The 26,292-nt window shown below is 40.2% G+C and overlaps 2 protein-coding genes across 4 annotated transcripts; both read right to left on the bottom strand.

Moving 5' to 3' along the window:
• LOC137604078 (monocarboxylate transporter 12-B-like) lies at positions 1-4,041 on the bottom strand. Its single transcript, XM_068328012.1, has 8 exons — positions 3,911-4,041; positions 2,809-2,912; positions 2,591-2,734; positions 2,304-2,399; positions 1,941-2,097; positions 904-1,617; positions 364-623; positions 1-191 (listed from the first exon to the last, which is right to left on the bottom strand). Exons 1-8 carry the CDS (start codon positions 4,039-4,041, stop codon positions 1-3), a joined length of 1,797 nt encoding a protein of 598 aa, XP_068184113.1.
• A 3,830-nt stretch (positions 4,042-7,871) lies between these two features.
• pank1a (pantothenate kinase 1a) lies at positions 7,872-26,123 on the bottom strand. Of its 3 annotated transcripts, XR_011037389.1 has the most exons (10): positions 26,034-26,123; positions 25,216-25,930; positions 17,133-17,279; positions 16,797-17,002; positions 16,002-16,255; positions 15,013-15,189; positions 14,585-14,708; positions 12,561-12,686; positions 12,250-12,480; positions 7,872-11,902 (listed from the first exon to the last, which is right to left on the bottom strand). XR_011037389.1 is itself a non-coding variant. In XM_068328151.1 (9 exons), the coding sequence occupies exons 2-9, from the start codon at positions 25,490-25,492 to the stop codon at positions 12,421-12,423; spliced, it is 1,371 nt and encodes a 456-aa protein (XP_068184252.1). In that variant the 5' UTR covers positions 25,493-25,930; positions 26,034-26,123; the 3' UTR covers positions 7,872-12,420. The 3 variants fall into 3 exon arrangements, 2 of the variants coding, with proteins under 2 accessions (XP_068184252.1, XP_068184253.1); XM_068328151.1 differs by having other exon boundaries at positions 7,872-12,480; XM_068328152.1 differs by lacking the exons at positions 25,216-25,930; positions 26,034-26,123 and adding an exon at positions 24,500-24,551 and having other exon boundaries at positions 7,872-12,480.
• Between the last annotated feature and the right edge of the window lie 169 nt (positions 26,124-26,292).

The raw sequence follows: 26,292 nt of genomic DNA on the forward strand, positions 1-26,292 counted from the left end.
TCACACAACTCCTTGTTCGGCTTCAGCTGCATGCATATGTCTTTGATTCGAATGAACAGCTGATTTAGACTTGGTCCTGCAGCAGCGTTTGGCTAGCATAGCAGCTCCTAGGACCCCCGCGCTGATCAAGAAGAACACTGCGCTGTGGATGTAGGTTGCTGTGTAGTTTCCTGTCCTGTCAATTAACCAACCTGGAGAGAGAGAAACAGCAAACACGTGTTACACCTCAGCAAGCAAGCAATGGAGGTGAGACATACAATAGAATATCATCAGCGTAGAGTGTGATATTTTACGTAAACGCCAAACATCACTTTATAACAAACTAACAGTCAGTAGTTATAATTTAAATTTAGGAGCCATTACCTCCAATTGGTGCACTGATCAGGTAGGGGATGCCATGCATAAAATACATCACACCCAGCACCGAGGTCAAGTAGCTGGGGCTAACGACATCAGCGGTCACCATTGGAATGAGCACCGTGTACGCCCCCTCAAAGTAGCCGTAGACCATACAAAATGGGACCAAGATGGAGAATGACTGAATGAGGGGGAAGAACAGACAGCTAAAGCCCTCCAAGCTTATCCCCGCCATGAAGCTCTGCAGGCGGTACCTCCTCACGCACCTATGGAGAGGCCGGAGCATCTGTCAGTGAATGGCTTAAATTAATGAGGTGTAATTTAGTTCACAGGTAAACACCCAATTATACTTGAGTGTCATGCAGGAATGTGTCTCCTGTCCTTTTATCGTTACAACTTGTTCAGCTTGCCCAGCTAGCTGGACTAATTGTTCCTTGCTGTTAATCTAAACTCAGCAGGAACTTTCAGCTCATGGTCCATAATCTGTTCAAAGTTCAAGAATGGAGGTACTGACTGTAAAGCAAGAGGCACTAAGCCACTACTTACTCTCTGTCCATGATCCATCCGAAGGTGACAGTACCCACGATGGAGCCTATTCCAAATACAGAAATGAGCAGCGCAGCCTGCTGGGGTTCAAGCCCCACACTGAGGGCATAAGGAACCAAATAAACCACTGGAGAAATGCAGGCATATGCCAGAAACAGGACTGACAGAGCCAGAACCAGGAACCTGGGTGACCGGAGAAATCCAAACCTCTCTTTGAACGTGAGACAAAAACTGGATGTGGTTGTTGAGTTTGAGATAGAGTCCAGTTGTGTGCTAGCTGTTTCATCTAAATGATGAGTTGATTGTTCTTCACTGAGTTCCGGGTCGTCCATGTCAGTTGTCTTGTCGCTCAATTTTAAGTTTTCTTTCTGCTTCAAATCCTCAATTATGTGACCATTTGGTATGTTAGGATCTGAGGGCCCAGTCTCCCCTAACACTGTCTTTGTTAGCTTGTTGTTAAGTAAAATACACTCGACTAGCTTCCGATCTGCTAAATTTGAATCAGGAAGGCTAAAGCTTGAGAGAAATCCCACTTTCTCCTGTCCTAGTTTGTTCTTATCATATGAAAAGCTGGCTATGAGTTGACCTTGATGATCCTTAAAGTGGGTAATTTCCAATTGATTTGGGCTGTGACCAGCACCCTCTTTTTCAATGTCCTTTAGGTCCACTTTCGTTTTGTCATTTTCCAGGTTTCCCATGGTGTTTTCCAATATCCTGAAGATGGAGAAGATAAAAAAAAATCAATCAGAGAAATAAACTTGTTACAGATTTGTTCTTAACGTTTTATTTCAAGATTATTGGAATCAGAATATTAACCGAGCTGCAAAGATGTGGATGCTATTTTAATACTAAATAGATCCTTGTTTTTGGTCCACAACTAGCACATAAACACTAACAAGGGTATCGTTCTATGAGAATACATCATCTGACAGAAGAGCCAATAAACTAATCAATACTATAATCACATTAGGTGGAGTTGTATCATAAATGAAAAGAAACTTATTTGATATAATTTGCTAACTGCTGCGCTTACTTACTTTTCACCTCCTATCGGTTTCAGCGGCCTCATCAGAGCGCCACAGACACACAAGTTGGACACAAATCCTCCCACGATGAGCAGCGCTCCTCTCCAGGAGTAATGCTCGACAAGTATTTGGAATACGGGAGCCAGTAGGAATGTTCCAATTCCGTTACCTGAAGACGAAGTCAAACTGGATTTGATGGGATGAAGTGAGGCAAAGGAGGGAAAAGGAAGGGGAAAGTCACCCAGGCCAGAGAAAGATAGAAAAAAAAAAAGAGCCCAAGCAAGAGGAGAAATGAAGCAATAAAAATGTAGGAGTAGGGGAGAGGATATAAAAGTAAGATGTAAATGAGAAGGTAACAACTTAGGATGTCTTTACCAGAGAGTGCAATGCCGTAGGCCAGGCCTCTCCTCTCAACAAAGTACTTCCCAACCATTGCTGAGGTTGGTGTGTAGGAGAGAGCAAAGCCTACACCTGCATAGGATGGAGAAAATGGCCTGGAGTTGAACATTTAGCTTTACTATATTATTAACTTTATGATATCATATCACAGAGTGTGTCCCAAATAGAACATTTTTGACTTTAGCTCTGGTCGTAAAATGCAAGTAGTCAATTTTTCTATTTCATTGCAGCATATACAGAACCCAGGTGGGTGAGCTGCTTACCTGAGAGGATGCCCAAGCAAACGTATAGATGTTCCAGACAGGTAGCCATGGAGCCGAGGATCAGGCCAGCAGATGCGAGAAGACCTCCCAGCATCACCGTGGTTCTGCAGGAGACATGGCTCTCAAGGAGACCACCTAGTGGAGCTGGAAACACAGTCTATAAAGATTATGAATTCTTCAATGGCTGATGGTTGAGTGTCTGGAAGTGATGGTCTTACCACAGAACATGGTGGTGCAGTCGATTAAACTGTTGATCCAGGACGTGGCAGAGTAACCTTTCTCAAAGTGCAGCTGGAACTCGACAAAGAATATGGAAAGACATCTTGATCCGGAGAGAGGGGAGATTGGACGAAATGTAAAAAATAAAAAAAAATTAGTCATCAAAAAAAGCTGGAAGTAAACTAGTCTGCTTGTCCTGTTGTTGTAGAATGAAGAAGTGTTCGACTATATTTTGGAAATTTGGCTTTGTGTGAATGGAGCTTGATTAGCATTAGCTGACACAAGCCAAAGAGTTGAGCTTGGCCGGCATTGGCCTACATCAGCTGATAGCAGCTACCATCAGGGCCAGCCCCACAATCAGCTGACAGCTCAGCTAATTCTCTTCCAGGCATTGAATTGGCAAATTTCATGTGGCATTGTTGCCACATGAACAGTGATTGAGAAAACTCAGATTACACTGTCAGGAAATTATGGTCAAAAGTTAGCCATGATCATATTCATTGACTAGTTCCCACCTCAAATTGTTTTAAAGCACATATTGGTGTTGTGTTTCACTGTAATGTGAGATCGATTGGTTTCAGAATCAGGCTGTTTGAGATTTCTTCATTAGCACCTGTTCCGGAAAATAATCATCCTTTGAGATAGGCAACCCATTTTATGACGACTTGTTTCAGCTGTGAAATACTTTTCTACCTGCCAGCAGTGATGAAACGTGCATGTTAGATGGCCCCTTAAAGACTTGAGTTACCAGAATTGATAAGGCAGTTATATAAATCAGTTGGTTATCAATTTATGGCGGCCATTCAGATCTTTAAATTCACCCGCCATAGCGTTCTGTCCTCCACGATCCTTCCCATTTTTTTTTACGACTCCTGTTTATTATGTGAGGCAACCTCAGAGGACGCCCACAATGTTGGACCAGCGACAAAGGTAAACAAGGAGGTGAGACATCCATTTATTAGTTAGGTAATATTTTACTCAGACGTAGAAGATCTAATCCACTTATCTATCCAAGACTGTGCTTAACTTCAAGGAAAATTAGATTCAAAGTGAGAACATTTCAGCTGGGGCTCATACATACACACACATACATACACACACCTGGTTACTGCCCGGCTGCAGATGATAGTGAGGAAACAGCTGCCGACAATCATCCAACCCCAGCCGCCCTCTGGTGGGACGATGATTCCAGACGTCTGTCCCTGTCCTTCAACCTTCTTTCCTTTGGCCATTGCTCCAACCAATCACAAGGCAGATTTGTATCGGTTATACCCTCTCTCTGTGTGACACTAGATGTTAAGACTCCCTTCCATTTGCTTGGCTTGTTCCCTTTTTGTTTACTCGTTGTTTCCGCTCCTCTTCCTTTGTCACTGAAAAGACAGAATATACAACAGGCAGAAATTAAACCATTTGTGTTTCCAATTGGCCGGGGGTACCTTATCAGTCAATGGTGAATCGTGGATTTTGTGTAGCCGGAGTCCGCCACAGCCTTTGATTCCTTAGATTCTCACCTGAATTCCACCTCCTTCTAATGTGGACCCATGCTGTCTAAAGTGGTCGTCTTGACTTACCAGCACGAGACTGAGAACTAGTAACTTCACAGTGGAGTAACTCAACAAGAAGATGTTATCGAATGGATAAATAACAATCAGCAAACCAGGGGAAATCTGTTCTACCAAAACTGAACCCCACAGACTGTGCAACAGGTTTTATGCCAGTAACCCAACTCCAGGAAATCAGCTAGTTCCCAGGTCCACCTGTCCTGGATGTTGACAACACATCAGAATCAAATGTCTTCAGCCTGAAACTGAAGATAATGGTTGTCTTGGAGTTGTAACCTGTCAACCTGTTCCACACATTGAGTATTTTCCTCCAACTTCTGGAACACTCTTGTATACAAGTACCTCACTGATTTTTGAAGAAGATATCTGAGTATCAGGATAGTAGATAATTTGGAGTCTGGTGTCTTTTGTCAAGAAACAAATTCCGTACTGCAAGGGAAGCAGGAGGACCAAAGGACGGCAGAGCTACGGTCCATGGACAGTTGCACAAATGTTCCTTGGAAGTCTTTCTTGAACATGTCAGATGCTCATCGTAATTGCCAGGTGTTTTCTCAATACTGGTTCAAACACACGTGAAATCCAGAGCAAATTAATGGTAGGGATGATAACAATCACAAGACCAACCAAGACCGACTATGTTTGTCTCCACGGACCAAAAAGTGTCTGCAATACTCAACCAATCAATGCTTCGTGATCAGCACAAATCTAACCCCCTCTGGCAACTAATGGGATGGGCCAGTTGTACAGAAAGCTGGAGAAATAAGTCCAGTGTCATTACCATTTTCCATTAATTGTTGTTAACTTTCTGAACAAGGTGGAAAAGAAGTTTCTGTCTTACTAGGTCCAATGACATAAACAACCAATGGATCTGGTTGGACAGAGCAGAAAGGACACCCTGTGCCACCTGCCCACCATCACCACCCATCTAGATAGGCCATATCAGCTTCTCTTTATAGCAAACCACTTGAAGATTACATAGTATAACACAAAAAAAACTGAGGTTATGCAATATTTCTTCTTTATCTATTGATTTTTAAGACAAAATCCAAAATCCAGTTCGCATCTGAACAGATAACAATATAGAATAGTCAACCTGGAACTCATTAAACTTCAGAATGGAAAACTTCACAAGATGTGATAACATATACATAAATTACGTAACACATTCTTACAAAAGCGGGTTGATATGAAAAGGAAAATGCTGAAGCAGACTGCAGAACAGCAATACAGTAATGACCTGTGTTGCTGATAAGATTGAGATAAATCTATTTAGTAGAGAACAGAAGTAAAAAAAACAAGAAAATATGGACTCCAGCAATAAAAACCTTATTACCCGTAACTTTAATATCACATAAAGGCAACAGGAGATTCCTATCATTACATACGATCACCAGTTTGTACTGGGTGACCCTTGCAATAAAAATCTTTTATCAGTGTTGAGTAATAACTTTCTATTATCTTTCATTTTAATGTGTTTTGGACAGAAGTGTTCTCCTTGTATTTGAATGACTTCAGATAGCAGCAACCTGAGAAACTCCGTTTGACCTTAGTTAGTAAAACAACAGAACAATAAAAACAGAAGACCTCACCACCCTGTTTACACTGGAAAAAAAATAAATCAATATTTCTGAGCCAGCAAAACTAGTGTGCAAGATTGTCAGAGTGGTTATACTGACAAAGCAAATTCAAGATAATAAAAAATTAACAGACTTGAAAAAGTAGAAAAGGCAGAAAAAAAAAAAAACCTGTACATAGTTCTAGGTCTAGATTTCTGGACTGAACTTTCCATGGATAATGGAGTAGAAGATTGCAATTATTATTTTAAATTCAGTCTGATTTGAGACGGTATCAGACTTTAAACTTATTAACATCTCAAGACAAGATTTCTCAGAAATCGTTTTAAGTCACACAAAGTTTTACAGTTTTATAAAGACATGTGAAACTAATGGTGAAAGTAGGAGCCGATTTCTTTTGATAGATATCAGAGATAAAAAGAACACAGAGGGAGGGAGGGGCGCTTCTTAACGCCCCAGGTACCGTTCAATATGGACCACACGGGCGGGTATGGTGACAGCGGCGTCTGGACGCGTCCTTCAGCTCCCCGCTCTGCGGCGGTACCAGACAGAGGAGACATCAAACGAGCATCCTAGAGGACCAGTTTGCGGCTTCCGGATTGGATTGTCATCATACCTCCTATTTAAATGAGCCCAAACTAAAAACTTAAGGATAATATTAAGCATTTATTTTGTCGAAGAATTTTTTGAAGACTTTCCGCCAAAAATTGCGACATTCAGTCGCCGTATCTCAAAATATTAATTTTCTTTAACAGTTAAATGTCGATGTCGTTTAGTGTAAAATCAGCATTATCTGTAAAAATGCAATTATCATTAGTGTTTCCACTGAATACACACTTTCTATGTAGATGATTTATTTTTGTAACTACACACAGAAGCATCTGTATTTTAGTTGTGTGATAGAAAATCATGGATCAAATAAGGACATAATTGTAGTTCAAATAGAAAAAAAATAAACAATCAGGAAAAATAAGACTAAAGTAAAATGGACAGATTCGGACAGGTTAGGAAAGAGACTGAGAATGCAGTGAATACAGCGAATGAAATTTAAAAAAACCCTCTTAAATGTCAAAGCAGAAGACCATGAATAAAATCTTATTTTTCTTACATCAGTGTCCGGATATCTGTGGGATAATTATTCCGCAGACAAACACAGAGAGAGGAAACCTGTGTGTCTGGTTCCGATGATTATTCTGCCGCGATGGTGAGGCTCCTCTGCAACGATATTCAGACTGCAGACTGATAAATAGGGAGGAGAAGGAGGTGGAGACGTTTCTACACAATAGTTCTGCCCTTATGCAATTCATGCAACCCCACAAATGTCTGCAAGCCTTATCAGCTTTTAAAATATTTTTTATTGGCTGTCTTAAAGACGATGTTACATAATTTCTGTAGGAGTTAAAAAGCAAACAATGTTTTTGTCACAAAGAACTTAATTTTTACTCAATACTTTTAAAAAACCAGTTATAATACTCCTGTAATAGTAACATGGAGTCCCAAATTGACAAAATGCCGTAAAGAATTGATCAGACAAGTCAAAGTTATAAATAAATACGTATCATCAGTTCTACAAATTTAAGCATTTATTGTGTATTTGCGTTTCGATGACTCATTGATTCTCTGCTGCCCTCACCCTCAGGTTGTGTTTGATGAGCTGTGGCCAACATGAAACCAGCTGCCAAGATGGAGGCAGCATAAAGTTGCACCAACCACCAAGAAAACTGGAGCTTTCTTACTCTGGATTATATTCCACATTACTGCAAAGTCCTGCTCCAAACTCTACTGTATGTATGTATTTTCAGCCATTAAATATTAAGCATTCTCTTGTGAAGCGTGATCAGCCAGCTACAAGTTATACCGTGAATATGCATTAATAAATAAGAAATCAAGTCAGTAAATAAACAGAACAAGTGTCATCCAGTTTTAGTTTAATTCATTTTTAGAAAAAAAAATCTTCACTTCATTACATGACATTGCACAAGGCAGGGAGCAGTTTTATTTTTAATTAAATTTTTTTAAACCTCTTTTTTAAAATTCAAGTTAAAAGCAGCAGCAGAACCGACACCAACAACCAGAACTGGCCTTCCCAAAAAGTTTCACATCTGAATCCAGAGGAACCAGTGTAAACACCTGGCACAGAGATCAAGCAGACAGAAAGCAAACATATTGTGGAAGAATTTAAGTGAGATATTGTTGCCAGCCAATACAGAACTTGAATTAAATTTTTATATTCTAGTGATGATGTGGAAAAATGTTTTTAAAAAATCAGATAGGTAGATTTATACCATGCAACTTTGCACAATCACAGCAACATCACAAAATGTGTCACAAAGCACAGAGAGTGTCAACACAGACGTCAACATATCACAACTCTGGTACGGTTGTTGTCAAGGTGACAGTGGTTTGTCTTCTGTCTGCGCTGGGATTTGGAAATAAAGCGCCGAGTGGAGTTTGGGAGAGCCGACCCCGTACTGTTGAAAGAACTTCATCAACAGATTGCTGGTGTAGAATATTTCATATTAATATTTACAAAATATTTATACAATCAGTTACACAAGGGTGGAAGAAAAAAAAACAGAAAGATCTGTCCTACCAGTCAAGCATTCCAGACGACAGGTTAAAGGGCTGGATGAGTTCATGCAACAAGGTATTTGACCAGATTAAGAACCTCTGAGGAAATCAGGAAACATTTCGAGAACTGGGAGTAAAAGGAACTTTACCTCACTTTGAGAGTGATCATTTGATGTCCACCCTGAATTAATATTGTCACAGCTTTTAGCCAATTTGTTGTACTTAAGCATGCTTGGTTTTGCTTATTTTTGGTACATAGTCGGGACAAAGACACCCTGTTGCAAACATCCACCTTAAATAGTGTTGTTTAAATCAGCAAGACAGACTTCAGGGGAGAAACTCTAAGTCAACACTGCAACAGGGGGTAACTAACAGGGTTACAAACAAAAGACATTCACAAACAACTTTATGTCAGAGTGAAAGGGGAAAACGGATGAGTTGGTTTGAATTCACTATGGATGGCATAATATTTGGCATCTAATGGGAGATTGAGCCAAAGCTTACAGCACTAAGAAATATATACTGATCAGAGCACAGGTGGACCCAGTGGGACGTTCATCCCCAACAGTGTTAGTGATGTTTAAAAAAACAAAGACAAAAAGAATCTCGGACTGTTATCAAATCAGACAAGCATTATGGAAAATAACAACTTTAAACTAATATTTAACCTCCAGTTCTGAAGTTACAGCAAATATCAATTTTTAAATTTACAAGGCTTGTTAAAACACCTGCAGTGTTAAAATGTGATTCTGTTTCGAATTGGTTTAACGAGTCGTTGGAGACAAAAGCGATTTGTATGACTCTGAACTCCAGCGTGTTAACGTTCTCAACTCACACTGATGCTAAAACATTAGCAAGGTCCGAAAATACAACTATTAAGGTGTGTGATGGTGGATTAGAAGATTCTAGATCAGCAAAAATCAAATCTTAGAAACACGTAAAACATACAGGTACACTGCAAAATTAACATCTTTCCAAAAAAATCCTCTATGTTATGCAGAGACCGTTACCTCAACCTACACGTTCTGTTGCGTGTCGCGTACCTTTACTAGAAAATACATCAGTGACACCGGGTCTGAGCTGCAGCACAAAGAGCAGATTGTAAAACGTTAAAACCATTATGACCGCTCCCTCTGCTGAGGTCTTAAAGGTTTTGCAGGCTGCTGATGAGGCAAGTGTACAAATGGTGCTAAACAAAAAGGTACCTACAACTTTCAAAACAAGGAAAAAAATTCAAATGAAAACAAAAGCGACAGGACATACCTTTTAAAAATGTTCCCAAAACAATCTGTTGTCATAAAAACACAATGAGAAGAATCATTAGGGAACCAAAGACGTCCGCTGTACCTAAAGAATATGTGGTGTTTAAAATTACATTTTAATACCAACCCACTTGAGATGAGGGAGATGTGACGTCTAACAGCGATGAATCTGTTACAGTACAAACATGTGAATATAAAACAGTCGAGATGATGGTAGGAAATAAGACGACGGGGAACTGAAGGGCACGAGCGTGGAGTCACCAGGCGAGCAAACGGTGAAGGCGACCGGTCGGAGTTTTCACATTGGAAAAAGGGTGGCACAAGATCACCAACACCAAGACAGCCTGAGTCACTATTATTATTATTCAAGCATGTGTTGGAAGAAGGCCAAAAAAAGAAAAGTACAGACAATACACCAAAGCCCAAAAAGGACAATTCAGGATAAAGCACATCGATCAATGTTTTTCAGAGGAGGGAACGGTTGCTAAACAAAAATATTTTCAAACGTTACGCAACACCTTCATACGCACCAACTCTTGGATGACTGAAGCCAGTAGTTTATCTGTAAGCACGAGGAGCGAAACAGTTTTAATAAGCATGATCTACAGAGGATCCACTCTGCAAGCGAGGGATTGATTTGTGATCATAGGAATTATGATCAAGCCTTAAAAATACATCTTTTACTATATAGTGGCAAGCAAAGGGCTTTAGAACCCAAAGAGTACATAAGTCATCAGTCAAGAAGACGTTCACATAACTGCATAAGTTACTGGCTGAGAAAGTGATTTCACTTGTTATTAGAAGGAACAGATTGGTTCAGCTCAGAAAAACAGAACAAGAACTCAAAAAGAAAATTAACAAAAGAAAACAGGAAAAGCACACGTTCTCAGAGGAAATCAGGTAGTGTCAGAGTTCAGGTGGCAAACAGAGGAAAGGCTGCAAAGGTCCAGACTGGGGAGGGCGTGTCGAGGGTGTTACAATATCACAATACAGTAAAATACACATTTTGTGGTCCAGGTTTCTCCAAAACAGCTAATTACTGATGAGGACTCTTCACAGGAATCGATGGTTTGCATAATAAACTTTTCGGCGTGCGTGTCGTTCACATTTCTGTCTCCCCCAAAATTACTGCAAAATCAGATTTGAACAAAAGTGGCAGAAGGATAAAATATTAAAAAGGCAATTCAGGCAAGTAAAAGAGCGTTAACCATCGAAGACGACAGGCGGAGGCGTGCAGACGGCGTGAGAAAGAGAAACTGATCAGTTTCTGATTGTGATTACATTTGGATATGTGCTGATTAGATCAGCTGATCTGGATCTACATAACGATTCTGCAATGGTCCCAGCTATTACATTTTGTTACCTTTAGACAGTAAAAACAGTCTAATCTGCTGTCGCATCTTGGTCCATCTATTTCCTGCCATGAGTCAGAAGGGAACTCATTTCATCTCGGCCCGATTGCCCCATTAAATCACACTGCAACATTCAAACAAGGCAGCAGGGCGGAGGAGCCAGAGGGTGAGACGCTGGCCTCCACCCTGCTAAAGCATCCTTGAGCGAGACGCTGACCAGCAGGGAAGAGAGAAGACAGTCAAGGATGACGATTCCTTACACAAACACGTATTTCATATATCACAAACACAGGTCAGAATCAGACGCTAGTGAGAAATCGATATCATACAGCTGTAGTGCCACAAGCTGGAAGACAATGACTTGGTCCCACCATTTAACATTAAACTCACTAAACACTGTGTGTGGCAATACGGTGCTTACATGTAGGCAGACCGACGGGGGAGGAAAAGTAAAGGCCGTGTGTAGTGGAGCGACAGAATAAAGATTTCCGCTTCCCTTCTGAGGCAAAGGAGGCAGATGTCACAAATCTCTACGGGGTTTGGCGTCAGTGCGCTCCTCCTTACAACACTGCAGCTTCGGAAGCAACTGTTTTTGTGCGGTAAATTGTAGCTGCGGACCTCGGCAGCCGTCATACTACCGTCCAGCTGCAGTGTGGAGCCGGGGTGACCACTAGCCGCGGTCTTGAGCTAACGTTACAGTTTCGGCTACAGCGGTGCATCTGTGTTCCGACAGATGAAGGCAGGAGGGACCGGTTGTGTGTGTCTGCAGTCCCTGGATGAAAAAAACGACTTAGTAAAGAGTCGTTTGATTCCCGTGAAAACGTCACAGCAAAAAAACAAAATAAAAAAAATGTTGCACAATTAGTCATCGTAAAGGACACCACTGCCTCCACGACATAATGCTACAGTAGCTATTCACACAAACACGTAGTAACAAAAAAATACAATTAAATACTCTGTCTCTGTGGTCCCCAACAAAGGGCTGATTCCAGGAAACCATAAATTAAAGATTATAATATTAAAACCTCTTCAAAGTGGGGATTGTGTTTGGCAAATTTAGGAAGTGAATGTTAGAGGTTATCACTATTTACAAGATTTAAATTAATAAAATGGCTTTACTCAGTTTCTGTGTCTCTTAATGTTCCTTTAAGAGCCTCTGTGAAAGAGACCTTTCAGCAGCTTCAAGGGTTGAAGATATCACAGTATCGTGACTCGATGACATCACGGCATTCGGAGGTGGTACGGCATCATCCTGCCGATGACGTTGATGACGTAAGGACAATGTTCGCTTCACGGGTCTTCTGTCGCCTTGAGCAGCTCCATCAGTGCTCCGACGGCTCCGAAATATCCCTGGTGCGATCATATAACATTTGTTTTAAAGCTGCTCAATGACGAGGGGTATAATTAGAACGATCCTAGAAAGCGCTCACCTCGTGTTCCAGGAAAAGAGCTCTTAGCTGACCTTTAGACCAGAAGTCCATGGCGTAGGCTAGCAGTTTGGTGGACACTGTGTTGATACGAAGGAAGTTCCCAACAAACACCACGCGCTCGATTTTCTGAAGTGAAGAGACGTAAAACCAGAGTTATCTGGAAGGCTATACGATAAATGCAGCAGCATGTGACGTTTTCCTCCATCGTGTTAGCAGTGTGTGTGTTGTTCTGGATGTAAGCTGTGGAAAAGATGGTTGAAGCTATATTTTATTTACCTGTAGAAAAAAGTAACACCGCATTTGATATATTTACAACTCATCAAAGTTCCTGGTCAAACAAATCTGCAACATTTCTTCTGAACCACTTGGTGGAGCTAGAGAGTTGATCAACTTCAACTGCTACAAACGCATTCAGGAACAGAGCAAGATAAAGTTCTCTCATTTAAACTGGACAATGGAAAAGAAAGAAACTTATTTTTTAACAAGTAAATGTTAGCTACACTTCAGATTACTTATAAAAACACAAAAGAATGATGGATCTCATCAAGACTAAAATGATAAAAACTTAATCTTTAGTTTTAATTCAAATTTATGCTTATATTTCGCCTCCAGTGTTAAAGACAAAGAATGTTGATTCCATATTTGGAAAAGAGAATTAACAAGAAACGTCAGCGGTGGTGGATTTTAGGAGGTTTTGTGAACCACAGTGATCAGATTTATAAAAAAACCCATCATGTGATGTGATTGTGACAGTGGTTATGATCATGCTTTAAACTGAACTGTTTAATTTGACGGTTCACTTACACTTACGCTGATATGCCTACGTAACAGGCAATTACCAGGACAGACTGACGTCCATCATTATGCATGCGCAAGCTTCTCATTTGGAAACAAGAGAAGAGCACAAGAAGAAAAATTCAATATTTGTTCAACTGCTCATTATTGAAAAAAATTCAGTGTCCCAATCAAAAGAACAGGCTCGGTTGGATTTTTTATTTCAGAACAGAATCTGAGCGTTAAAACATGTGCGAAGAACTAAGTTTAACATGAGCAACACCCAGTTCAAGTCGGCACGTTTGCTGCAGCTCTGTGTGCAGTGATAGCCCTGTACAATGCTGCTTGATCACCATGCCACAAGGCAACACTGTAAAGAAGCTCACAGCACACAGAAAAACGTGTTCAAAAAAAAAATTGTAACTCTCAAACTGAAATTCAAAGCCTGCATGGAAGTTTACAAGTTATTTGAAACTGGAACTGAAACTGGAATATGAAAGAACAAAAACAATCCCACAGCAGTCCACTGTTCTGTTTCACTTGTATTTTCAAAGCCTCCATGACTGCTCCGTGCAACACGTAACAGTACACAATGTATTCTAAGAGCCTCACATGTTGCAACGCCTGATGACTGCAAAGAAATAACTGGCAGCACGCCATCTCTGAACACAGAGTAGCAACCTGGCTGCATCCCTGTCTGAGCCAATCAACCTCTACACAAACTAAAGTAACAACAGCAGCCTGAGAGACACAACATCTCAACCTCAAATCAGCAAGAAAATGCATTAGCTATTAGTTATTTCTTCTTATTATGTGAAGAGAATCACGTATTTAAAAGCAGAAAAATCAAATTTCTTATTATGTACAAGACTTCTCTTTTTTTAGCTTTAAACCTAATTTTACTTTTGACTCTAGTGCCGACTGCAATAAGTGCAGTAAAAAAAAGGACCTCTGCAAACATGAGATGATCGTTTATTAGTTTATTCTATGACCAACCTGTGTTAAAATAGAAAACTGACAAAGCGGTTTCTGTGAAGATTGTTTCAACACCAACATGACCTGTGGATCGTTATCGGTGAAAGTGTGTGTGTATTTCATCAACCATGTAAACCTCCTGTACACATATTTCACTGGTGTGTGTGTGTGTGTGTGTGTGTGTGTGTGTGTGTGTGTGTGTGTGTGTGTGTGTGTGTGTGTGTGTGTGTGTGTGTGTGTGTGTGTGTGTGTGTGTGTGTGTGTGTGAGGTGTACCTCATTGACGGCACACATCCTTGCGATGGATCCTATGTTGTTCGTGATGGTGACCAGCGTGGCTCTGGCCAGGTCTTCCTTACTGATGCTGTCTCGCTTTTCTTTGCTCATCATGTGACCAAAACTATTGAAACAGAGCAAATGAAACAACTTTTTATATGTAATGCATCACGTTCTAGAAAAACACTGAGGCCACGACGAACACACGTCATAAGCATTAAGTTGTGTTTGCCTCAAGCAGAGTGTGAGTCATTGGTAATATTTTTTGTTTCAATTGCTTCTGTGTAAACGGTGATGAAACTTAAAAGGAAGACACCGAGATGGCAGCTTCAGATTCAGCCTTCAAGGATTGTTGTGACCTGGGATGAACCGGAATCTACACCAACCCACTGACACGGTGGACATTTAGATGACATCATTGTGCTCACCTGGATGCCACAGCGGAGCCCTGGAGACCAAAGCGCTCGTAGTCTCCTCCATAGATATCTTTCACCAGTTTGTCCACGTTGGTCGAGTCCCCTTTACTGGCCATTTCCAACGCCTCCTCAAACGTCTCGCAGCCCGTCAGAAGACAGCAAAGACCCAGAAATGTGCCGCCTCCCAGACTGAAAGAAAATTGGTGTTATTGAAGATCTATGAAGACCAGGAAAAAGGCATATAGATTCACAGGTACACCCATGTAGCCCCTTTGATGGGGGTTTGACACTAGCAGAACTGACTTCACTAGTTGCTGCTCACAGCATTCATTTTTTAAGAAAGAAGACATTAATTGATTTTTTTGTCTTACTGCTACTCACAGTTCACTATCTAATCGCAATCAAGCTGTAATGTTACATAAGTACTAAAGTACATGATAGTGTACTTTTGGACATGATAGTGTATTTTAGTACTTACAGTGTTGACAGTAGACAGAATGTCTGCAATTCAACAAACCACTCAAACACTCAGGAAGATCTACAGAGGCTACAAAATGAATTTTTCTTACTTAATCTTTTACAAATATTAAGTTTCACTCAGTGGTTTCTAGTTTAATGCAACCCTGACTCCTGAGATGTTGGTATGCTGTGCTACCTCAGTAGAAACAGAATGCTATGGTTTCCACTGATAATAGATTTATGTTTCGGTGATGCAATAATGTTTTTCTAAAGCAGTGAACCTTGACCCACTCGTTTATGAATGACCCAGCCTTTCCAGGACACCCATGCTATATTTAATTTGTGTGTGTCTGCATCTAGGTGGGTTCACAAACTTCCTTCCAACACCAAAGACATTCAGTATCATTAGATCTGTTGGTGGTTGGTTGTTTTCTAATGTGGTCCTGTGGTCCAAACGATAACCTGTTTGTCACAGTGCAGCTCCACTGTGATGACACGGTAATGCTTGTACTACTCATACTACTAATGACTAGCCTGCTCACCTGGTCCCAGTCACACGTTTGTAATTGTCCTCCGAGTACACAGCCAGTATGGAGACCCCGGAGCCAATGTTGACCAGCAGCATGGGGAAGGGGTTGTCCAAAGTGCAGGGCTTTTTCACGCAGCTCTGGGTATCTGACGGGTTTTGGAAGTAGTAGCACTCTGGATGTCCATTGAAGCCGACGCGGTCGACGTACAGCAATCCATGAATCAGGCAATCCAGTTCATCAAGTTTCAGTAACTCCAGGTCAGCCACCTGCAGCACAAACAGACGTGATATTGTATTTCACCTAACAAGCGCTCAAAACTACCACAATGAGGAGGTTTTCATTTTACGGAAGCAGATTACGATTAGATGAAGCTAAAATTGTTTTCCGAGCACTTCTACATTCTGGACAAACTCTTGGTTCAGCATTCATGCTGCAGCACCCAGGGAGAGGTTATTGATCCTGATGGACTGCAGGAAAGATCAATGAACTAAAGCAACCGGGCACCAAGATATAAAACTCTAGGACTTTAGATCACTTTCAAGAGTCAACTGAAATAACTCAACTAATCTCCTGCAACCATGGCAGATAGAACGTATTTAAATAAAAAGTAAAAGATTCAATTTAGAATAATGTAAGATCAACAGAATCTCATCTGAGAGGTTGGAACAGTCAAATATTGCATTTGGCTTTGTCAATTTCTTTTTTTTTGACACTCAACTGCTAGGTGATGCTCAGTAACCAACGGCTCGCATTCAAAGACTACATTGACGCTGTGGGGTTGACGAGCTGTTCCTCCCTGACACTCACAGTTCTGAAGTCATTCTCAAACTTGTACGCGCCGCCTCCGGTGGCGCAGAGTGTTGTATGCAGGCTTGAGAAGTTCTTGTCGTGACCCATCTGGATGAAACGGGGCATGGCCTGTGTTGGAAAGCGGATGAAGTGCAGGTTCCCCGTCCGGCCGCACATGGTCAGGTTCCTCAGCTCCAGGTGAACATCACGGATTCCTGTTTTCCCTGGGAGAAACAGGATCAGTTTTTAGTTAATATCAGGTCATCTGAGAACTAAGGGGTTTTTTTGTGTGTGTTGAGGTTCAGGACTTTTAAAATCAGTGAAACACACAGAAATGTTTGTTGGTCAAGTTACCATAGGCCACATTTGAAGTGAGGTAGCGGCGGATGGATTTGAGGTTTTCTACTTCTTCCTGTTCTTCCTCTGCAGTTATGTCAACTGGCTCAAAGTACACCAGCTTAACCAAGGTGCCACCGATGTCCATACCAAACCAGGGGAAGGCTGGAAAGTGGAAGGAGAACTTTTAAATTCATCCCATTTTTAAAACTAAAAAAACACAGTGAACAATGAATCAACAGTAAATCATTTAAGTTGCACCAAAGACGTCAGACTTTTACTTTTGTCCAATGAGTCTAAAACATTGAACACTGATTGGAATTTACAAAAAGTAAGGAACCAAAATATGAGGGATATCTAAATAAATGCAAACTGGAATGTGATAAGAAGAGGATCATGTTAGATAACCACTGAAAGTGAGAACTTGCTTCTGAAATGACATCAAACGTAACAAAAATGTTTATAAAACCACATCAGCACAAACAAAACCAAAACACTCTTATCAAAAGTAGTTTATTTGGTCAGGACCTTTTCCCTTTAGCTGTACTCATGCTTCTATTTTTAGAAATCACCTGCACTTTCCTTTAACCGGTCATTCACTGCGGCCTGGTGAACTAAAGAATGTTGAGTCCAACTTTTTATAACTTCAATAATTACAGGCAAAGCAGCTTCAGTTTCTGAACCAGATTTGGCCTGTCCGAAATACTATGAACAACAGAAGGGTTAACAGCCAGTCAGACTGGCAGGTTATGCATTTTGTCACCGCAGTGTGATATCTGGTAACCAATAGCTTTGAAGCCGTTTAATCTTTTCCCCACAGGGTGCCATTTCTTTCTGTAAACCATTCCCATTCCAATTGTTTTAGAGGGAGTTTTTCTACTCTTGGTGATGTCACATGTGGCATCATCAGACAATCCCAGAGGAGGGTTTTCATTCTGAATAAGAAGCCTTGAAACATGCTACAATAATCTGTGAGGATTATTTTCCCACTGAATCTGTAGTGATTTGTGCTTTGTGGTTATGAGTGGTGTTGTAACATGTGGAGTGTGGTATGGGTTGATGAAGTCTTAACACCCTTTATAAACAGATTAGGTTTCAGATTCCTTCTTGTACATGAATGTTGAGTGATAAGATTGTTAATATTCTTTTGTGTTACATTTCACACTAGACTGCTGAAGGTAACAGAATCATTCTGGTTTATTGGGGCAAAGTCCAATTTTTTCAGATTACAGCCAAGTTGATTTTAGGTTATGTGTTAACTAAATGCATGTCATGCTTCCTTTGGCTTCATTATTATTCATTATTTGGCAAATTATGCAATTTCCTCCGGGATTAATAAAGTATCTATCTATCTATCTATCTATTACGTAAAAAAAAGCTCTCTTATTGACACATTCACTAAAAATGGTAGCATGGATAGTTAGCAGCTTCAATACTTTCAAGTTCGTGCCTGAACTTGAACCCTCAATCTACTTCATGTTAATCATATCATATGGGTTGTTTGTCGTTGAAATTGTGCACATTATGTGGTTCATGTATTTTGTGTAAAAATTATTAGAAACCTACTCAGAATCGGAAACCACCGATGGCACTGCTGATGATTACGCTAATACTAATACCTGGACTCGCACAATGAGTGATCATTTTGTTTCAGTTTTGTGACCCTCCAGCATGAGTTCATCAACTCTTATTTTTGTCTTATTTTTGTCACCATGCCCTCTCACCCACTGACCTGCTTCTCTTTAGTGTAAACATTAACAAGAAAATACTGATCTTGCAGTGATCCCTGTGAAAGAAGCTGAATGCAACAATTAAAAAACTTGTCCTGGACTGTGGTTTGTTAAGGGTGCTTTCAACTGAATCAATTGTACTGTAGATGTGCCACAAAAGTATGTGATGGTGTCTGACTCGTGTGACAACCAAAAATTCCTCTACAGTCTCTAAACTCCAATTCACATGTATAGATCACATGTAAGATTCGGTCTGAACAACACATTGAAACACCTTATTTTGGATGCATACAAAGCATTTCCTGTTTTTTAAAATAAACGCAACAAATAAAAACATTACGACATCTTTAACTACTGTAACACTGTAACCCTCAAGCTGTGTGGGACCAAATTCAAAAATTTTGAACTCCTATGAGCCATTTCCTATGAGCTAAATAGGGTCCTACTTCCCTATTTAGAATGAGATGTTGTTATGGTGTAAATTCCTAAAACAGACACATATTCTTTAATATGAATTCAGTGTGTCTGTGGACATAATCATATTTGTCATCAATTGCCTGGCTGAAGGCAGATGAGCGCCTTTTTGTGTCATACGCTCAAAGCTGAAACAGAACCTAAAATTTTCCCATACTTGACCAACGAATGCAGGTCCTCATGCGTCGGCTCTTCTGAATCTTAACATTGTGCAACATGTAATATTTTACTTTGAGATACGCAATGTATCATGACCAATGCTCAAGAAACAAATCTTTAATGACCAATTTGGCATTCTGTTTATTTTATTTGTATGTGATTTAAATAAATATGTACGACTATTTCTGGCTAACTGCACATCACTACAAACTGCCTATAAAATCACAAGTATTAAAAAGGAGCATTTCCTGTAAATATTTATTGGGGAAAGTCGGAAAAGTCCTCCATAGCCACCAAAAGTTGTCCAACCCTAAAACTTTTTCTCAGTTCTCACAGTCTTTTAAATGAAACCTAGGGATTTATTTAAAATGAACACATACTGTAAAACATGTGCACAAACACACACAGATTCACAGCTAAAGGTGAGGCTGACAAGGACAAGGGTCAAGGGTCGAGCAGTGATTTACATGCATGTAGGTGAAAGGTTTCTGACCAACCAAACCTGTGGTTTGTGTGAACAAATTGGAAAAAAAAACCATATAATGTTTCAAACTGGGCTCACTGTTCAGACAAAACCTGAGGCATTATCAGCAGCAAGCACCGCTTTCTTTTCTTTTTTGCAATTCTTAGTGTTTAACCTTTAATCTCAAGTTTTAACAGAGGGCCACGCTGTGTGTATGTGTGTGTATGTGTGTGTGTGTAAGTATACTCATTGCACAGGATAAGAAAAACACTTGAACAAAACACTTGAGTGATAAGACAAGAAAACACAGTAAAACAAGCCTATTTTTGAGCAGAACATCCCAGGAGGTTTTGTTCTCTGCTACTGCTATCATTTTCCCAGTGTTTTTCTATCATGCAGCCTTTTCACAAACAAATCATCAACTACGACTGATTATTAAGATAATATTACACCCAACTGTCACTACTCTGCCTCCACTGCGTCTGCTTGTGTTTCTTTTTGTTGTTGTTCATGAACACAAAAGACCTATGTGATTTTAATAAATGGAAATGATGAATGAAAGGGAGAAAAAGAGGAATCATTCTCGCTTGATCAGCCATCTTTGTCCCAAGAAAATAATCCTGAGTGTTAGAATTGTTTTCCGTGTTGCCATCAAACGACCGCGTTTCTGACATAGCCATTATACTAAAGCCTTTTCTAAATTTCTAATAGTTTGCACTCTGTTCTACATCATATATTTTAATATCTGAACCCAACCCACCTTGGATTATGTGTCCATACTCCAGTGGGGCCATTGTGAATTCATTCCGAATCTGTTACCTCATGCCTGTGTCAGATACTTTGATACCTGTCACATTCTGAATTCATAGCTCTTTGGGTCTATTCTTATCTTAACCTCTTGTTATCATCTTAGCACGAGACCCCTCCTCTTCTCTGATCCTTATGTTCCCATTCCAGTTAAATTTCTGTCCCAAAGGGTTTGTTTTTGTACCTGATGAATCTAATGATTGTAGCTGGTTTATCCTCTCAGTCTTACTTAGTAACGTGCAATGAATAGGCATGGCATCAAATGGCATGTTCTTACTGCGGAGAAAGCCATCGGCACTTCTTCTTGTGTGCCTTCTTCTGATGTCTCCAGGGTCGCAGTTGTTTCAGCGGTGAGTTTCCACACCTCAATGCCAAAACTTCTCTTGTGCCTTACTCCCATTCATCAACACTCCAGCCCAGTTTGTCTTTCTGTCTTTCTGAGTTAGCATGGCTTTCTGTGTTTTCACTTCTTCCTTTGGTCCAATTTTTCATTCCTGTTGCATTCTTAGTGTTCTCAGCTCACTTGACATGAAGTTTAGAGATTTTTTAATGCATTCCAGATCATTGGCAGTTGTCATTTCTTTGTCCTGCATTACTGTTTCTTCCATTCAGCATTTCATCTTCACCACTGCTTGTAGAAATACCTTCATTGAGTTCCTGACTGACCAACTCGCAGTACTATTAATCAAAAGAGTTAATCTACCACTACTTACATTATTGCTTCAGCTGTCAATGTTGCCAGGCAGGTGTAATGCAAAGACATTCATTTTACATGTCCGACTTTTTAACATAATTAGAAGATGAAAATAATTATAGAAGGTGTGGCATAATAACGTGATAATTCCAAAAGACTTTTGAGGTAAGATTAATCATCAAATATTTATACTACTCATTGAAACACAATTTATGTCATTTCTGCTGCAAGGGATGGCAAAAAAGGAAGTGAAGTTACTTTATTCCCATTTGGGAGCTTCTTTCGTCACTCTCAGGCTCCAGCAACAGGCAAAATTACTTAAATGATCAATCTACCACCGAGACTTCATACCAGTTTCTTTCTCTGCTAAACAACAAATTGATTTGACAATGAACTTTGATTAAAACTTGACCTTCTTTTATGTTTCATGCTGATAGCTGGATAAACTATTAACCTCTAAACATGTCCATCACCTGGGACACGTTGCCTGTTTTCTGACATTTTACAAACTGAATTATGATATGCATGTTAACCATTTATACAAACATATACAAATATGCATTCCTAGGAATCCCTCTATGTTCTCTCATGTCTTAAAGAAGAAATTTACTTATATACATATTATGGCTGAACAATCTAATAGTATGACCACCACTATGTCTATTACTAAGTAATGCAGCTACTACTTTTTTAAAGAAATACTAAAACGATGTAGTTTTATCACTGTGGGTTGGTTTCAGGTGTGACCCCAAACAACACTACAACTCCTGACTTTTAAATCTACAGGTATAATGATAAACAACTTTTCTTCTCTCCAAGAAAAACACCTTTTATCCAACGTTAACATCCCAACAGGTGTCATGGTAAAGTCTCCCCAGGAATTCCCAGATGGAGCTTGTGTTTGTCCCACCGGTCCTCCTGCGTTATTACATCATTTAGACTGAATTTCAGTCAAAAAATTTAGCCCTATAATTATGTTGAAGTAAACATCTGAAAAGGGATGAATAGTTGTTTCTAGTTTTATGAAGCGTACTGCAATCTGATTTTTCACAATTTCAAGCCCCGTAGATAAAATCGTTGTCCAAGGACACTGATACTACCATTGAACTACTGGTGTAAAGAAAATTATGAACTAACAACAAATCCTCAAGTTCAAATATGCCTGAAAATGTAATAATAAGCAAATCCAAGAAAACAATTACTAGATGCACAACTTTATGAAGTACTTGACTGAATTTTGTCTGTCGATCTTTGACATGTAGATTAATGAACACCTACACAAGGAAAGACAAGATGAACAAAGGTAAACTTACATAACCGTGTTGGTGACATAAAATAATCTGGGACACAAGTGAAGGAGACTGGCATCCATTCAAGGATAACACCAAGAAGCTTGAGAGCTCTAATGTGACTTTTACCAAGTTGACTGAGCTTCATTTAATTAAATAAATTTAACCGAGGCTTAGATGAGGCGCCATATTTGTTCGGCAAGTAAATGCAAAACAATATTTTACAATAGTTTACTGTAATATCAATGAACAGATAATACACACACAAACACACAGTGACTGTTTCTCACTTTCACGTTGTATATGATCAATGATTGATTAGTAATTCTCCATGCTTTCTGTACATTCTCGACAAAGTTCCCTGACATGTTCGAAACTATAAACCCAGCAAACTTTGAAGTGTAGTCTCCTCCGAGGGCAACACTGTACCATTTGATCGCATGTCATCCATGGTTGGTTGGTTGTGCCATCATTTTGAGTAAATTTATTTGGTCAGCTCGGAGGAGTGCGGATGAACACAATACAGTATTTATTTTAAAGATGTTTATGAATGCACTTGGCACACATTTAACTGAATTACACAATATTAATGTTGTGCACGAGGTAATTTTTTCATTGTGATAAAAGCCTACTATTTACTATATTGTTATTCATTGTTTGTTCATGATTTTTGTGCTTTTTGACTTTATTTAGCTCGTTCCTCATTCAGTGTAAATGACACATGAATGGCTTATTCTCACTCTGACATAGAAGAGTAGATACTGTATATCTATATCTTATTGTGTCCACTATAAACTGCCAGCGTTTTTCAGCAATGACTAGCATTTGTCTTGTACATTTTAGAACGTAGTGACTCTGTCTTATCATGTGTTAATTTTATTTTAATGATCAAACCACTGATAAATGAATGACTAACACACTATTTGACATGCCAGTGAAAGGAGATATTCTATGTTCAGATTAAAAATGCACTCACTTCCTTTTCCAAACTATGTAATTTAATATTCTGGGATGCTCAGACCAATTTTTACTGGCCAAGATCTATGGATCAATCAAAGTGACAAGAAGCAGAGGCTGGTACAGTATGATGCATGAACAAGAGCAGTTCATTTACAAGTTTACTAAATTGTTAAAGAATCAGTCAAAAGAAAAAAACCCCTCTTTACTAGTATTAAAGGACGTCATCTCAGACTGCATGAAGGGGTCCAACATAACAAATTACAAAACATATTCCCAGAAGATTCCTTATAAATACATGTAAAATTAACAAAATAATGATGTTGGAGTTGCATAATAAATTACACGATAAAACAATTTAGAGATTGTGATTATGGATAAGAGAGATGAATGAACTGACACAGAAGTAAACACAGTCAAATCAAAAATCTGATGTTGCTATACTTATAAATCCCTTCTCACACAGTAAACAGCTGACCTCTGTGTTTTGACAGATATTGGTGAACTCTTCACCTGTGTTATATTTACATGGCACCGATTAACTTTCATAGCACAATAAGATAACATGAACTACAGATCATGTTCCTGATCGTAGTCCATCTTTTCTGTCTCCTAAACACAATTACCAAAGGATGTAAAGAATGACAACCAGATGCCTGAGTAACAAGCCTGTTAATGCTGCAAATATTTCCAATAAATTGCACCATGGCAGCTTACCTCAGTGTCAAAAACTGCTCAGTCTGACTTCACAAACACAAGAAAGGACCATGCGATGCTGTCATATCACAGAATACGGACCGGGTCGCACTTACCGGGTTTCTTCTGGCTAATAAGCTTCATAGCAGCCGCAAGTATAAGCTCACAAAGAAATATAAAAACAAACAGCAAAAATATGAAGTGAAGTGGAGAAATCTGAGGAATATTCGCAACGCGATGAAAACGAGTTTCAGATTGTGCGATAAGACCGCAAAGTTTTCCTAGATGATCTTTGCTCTCATCAACCCCGACACTTGGTAAATGGAGGGGCGGAGCCCCGGAATGTTTCGTTCGCCTGCTGAAGACAAGAGTCGAGCGCTGATTGGCTGACGCAAGCCAAACCCACTTATCAGGAGCTTTTTCACCACTGTAGTCTAACCAATCACAGCGCACCAGATGCAACCTGAGGGCTCATCCAAACAACATGGGTTCTCCCTGACGCCGGCAGGCTTGTCTAATAATCTAAACAAGCCTGTCGGCTAAATCAAGACTAAACTCTCAAAAACACATAAATGTAGTCATTTAAAAAAAAGCTGCTAAGGGGGCATGCCCACGGACTGTCACACATCGATTATATCTCGTGAGAACGTGGTATGGATCGGTGTGCAAGCCACGACAGATCAGTACAGATATTGCAACGAAGAGGGCAGCAGTCACCCGATTGACTACTCATCAAATCACCGCTTCCTCAATCGTGATGTGTCGGATCACGAGCATAATTTAACGACCGCAACGATTTAAAGGAGTTTTACCCCAAACCGATGAAACTTACGTGGTCTGCTCCGTCGCACCGACTCCGTCCTCCTCCGTAGCCTGCACCTTTTCGCCGGAGACCCGTTGCACTCTGCATCGTCTCCTCGGTGCAGATGATGAATGCTCTCAATAGTGCTGTTCGGTGCGATGTTCGACCCAAATGCACTGCCGCTGCAACAGCTCCCGTTAGCAGCCACAGCGACATTTCCGTGGAATCCTCTCTGGCTCTGTCCATTGTTGACATGAAAGGGTCCCGACGCTCCTTTCTTGTCCATCATTGACTTGGCTTTATCCATGGCAGCAGCTACCCTAGCCTAGCTTAGCCTAGCATCTGCTGGTGGAAAACCATACAAGCCTACCGGCTAGCAACAAGAAACCGGCTAACTTACTTTAGCTTAGCTAGCTAACGTTAGCCCCCGTCGCTCGCAAGCTGCTGAAACTGTCGCGCGAGCAGGCGACGTTAGACCTTATCCGTTTGGGTTGCGTACTTACTTTAAAATACCAAGCTCCACTTGAATCTATATTGTGTATAATGCCGTATAAAATACAGCGTTTCCTTTGAGGTCACTCGCGGTCATTTCCCCATATTGAAATTCGGGCAGGCGTAGCGGGAGCCGGTGTGCGCGCGTGTGTGCGTCCGCGACGTCACCAAGCTGTTCCAGCAGAAGACCGAACCCGTTCACCTCCTCCGACCGGTTTTCTCATACCTCTTCCAACTATATTGCTGTGAAATTCTACACCGGAAAAAAAAAACAACCCTCATAAAATAATAAAAAACTTACCCCCTTTCACCTACAAAACGACAATCGTAGATTTAAATAATAAAAGGGGCCCTACCAGTTCGTGCAGCTTTGGGTTCTTCAGTGAAGACACGCTGTTCTGACATCTGTCAAACCTCCCCCCCTGAGTTGTCCCAAGGTGCGGTGATGCTGTCACTCAATAATCTCAAGTCACTGAAACAAGGAGTGTATACGTTTCAAGACGAGCAAGTCTGAATGTTTGTTTTTTTTTTATAATAAAGGTTTAACCACAAATATGTGAAGAACTCAGTTTCAAATCCTACATTAAAAATAAAACAGATAGGGACATGTGATCA

The sequence above is a fragment of the Antennarius striatus genome, chromosome 11 (genome assembly GCF_040054535.1).
Source record: "Antennarius striatus isolate MH-2024 chromosome 11, ASM4005453v1, whole genome shotgun sequence".
Taxonomy (NCBI): domain Eukaryota; kingdom Metazoa; phylum Chordata; class Actinopteri; order Lophiiformes; family Antennariidae; genus Antennarius; species Antennarius striatus.

What these genes read in the sequence shown, in the direction of transcription:
- pank1a (XM_068328151.1), bottom strand. Translation starts at nt 25,492, where the DNA reads ATGGATAAAGCCAAGTCAATGATGGACAAGAAAGGAGCGTCGGGACCC. An exon ending in GGCTCCGCTGTGGCATCCAG is followed by an intron (nt 14,709 to 15,012) that starts GTGAGCACAATG and finishes CTGTTTCAATAG; the next exon opens with TTTTGGTCACATGATGAGCA. An exon ending in GGATGTGTGCCGTCAATGAG is followed by an intron (nt 12,687 to 14,584) that starts GTACACCTCACA and finishes TCTTCACTTCAG; the next exon opens with AAAATCGAGCGCGTGGTGTT.
- LOC137604078 (XM_068328012.1), bottom strand. Translation starts at nt 4,041, where the DNA reads ATGGCCAAAGGAAAGAAGGTTGAAGGACAGGGACAGACGTCTGGAATC. An exon ending in TTGCTTGGGCATCCTCTCAG is followed by an intron (nt 2,400 to 2,590) that starts GTAAGCAGCTCA and finishes CATCCTATGCAG; the next exon opens with GTGTAGGCTTTGCTCTCTCC. An exon ending in CTACGGCATTGCACTCTCTG is followed by an intron (nt 2,098 to 2,303) that starts GTAAAGACATCC and finishes CTTCGTCTTCAG; the next exon opens with GTAACGGAATTGGAACATTC.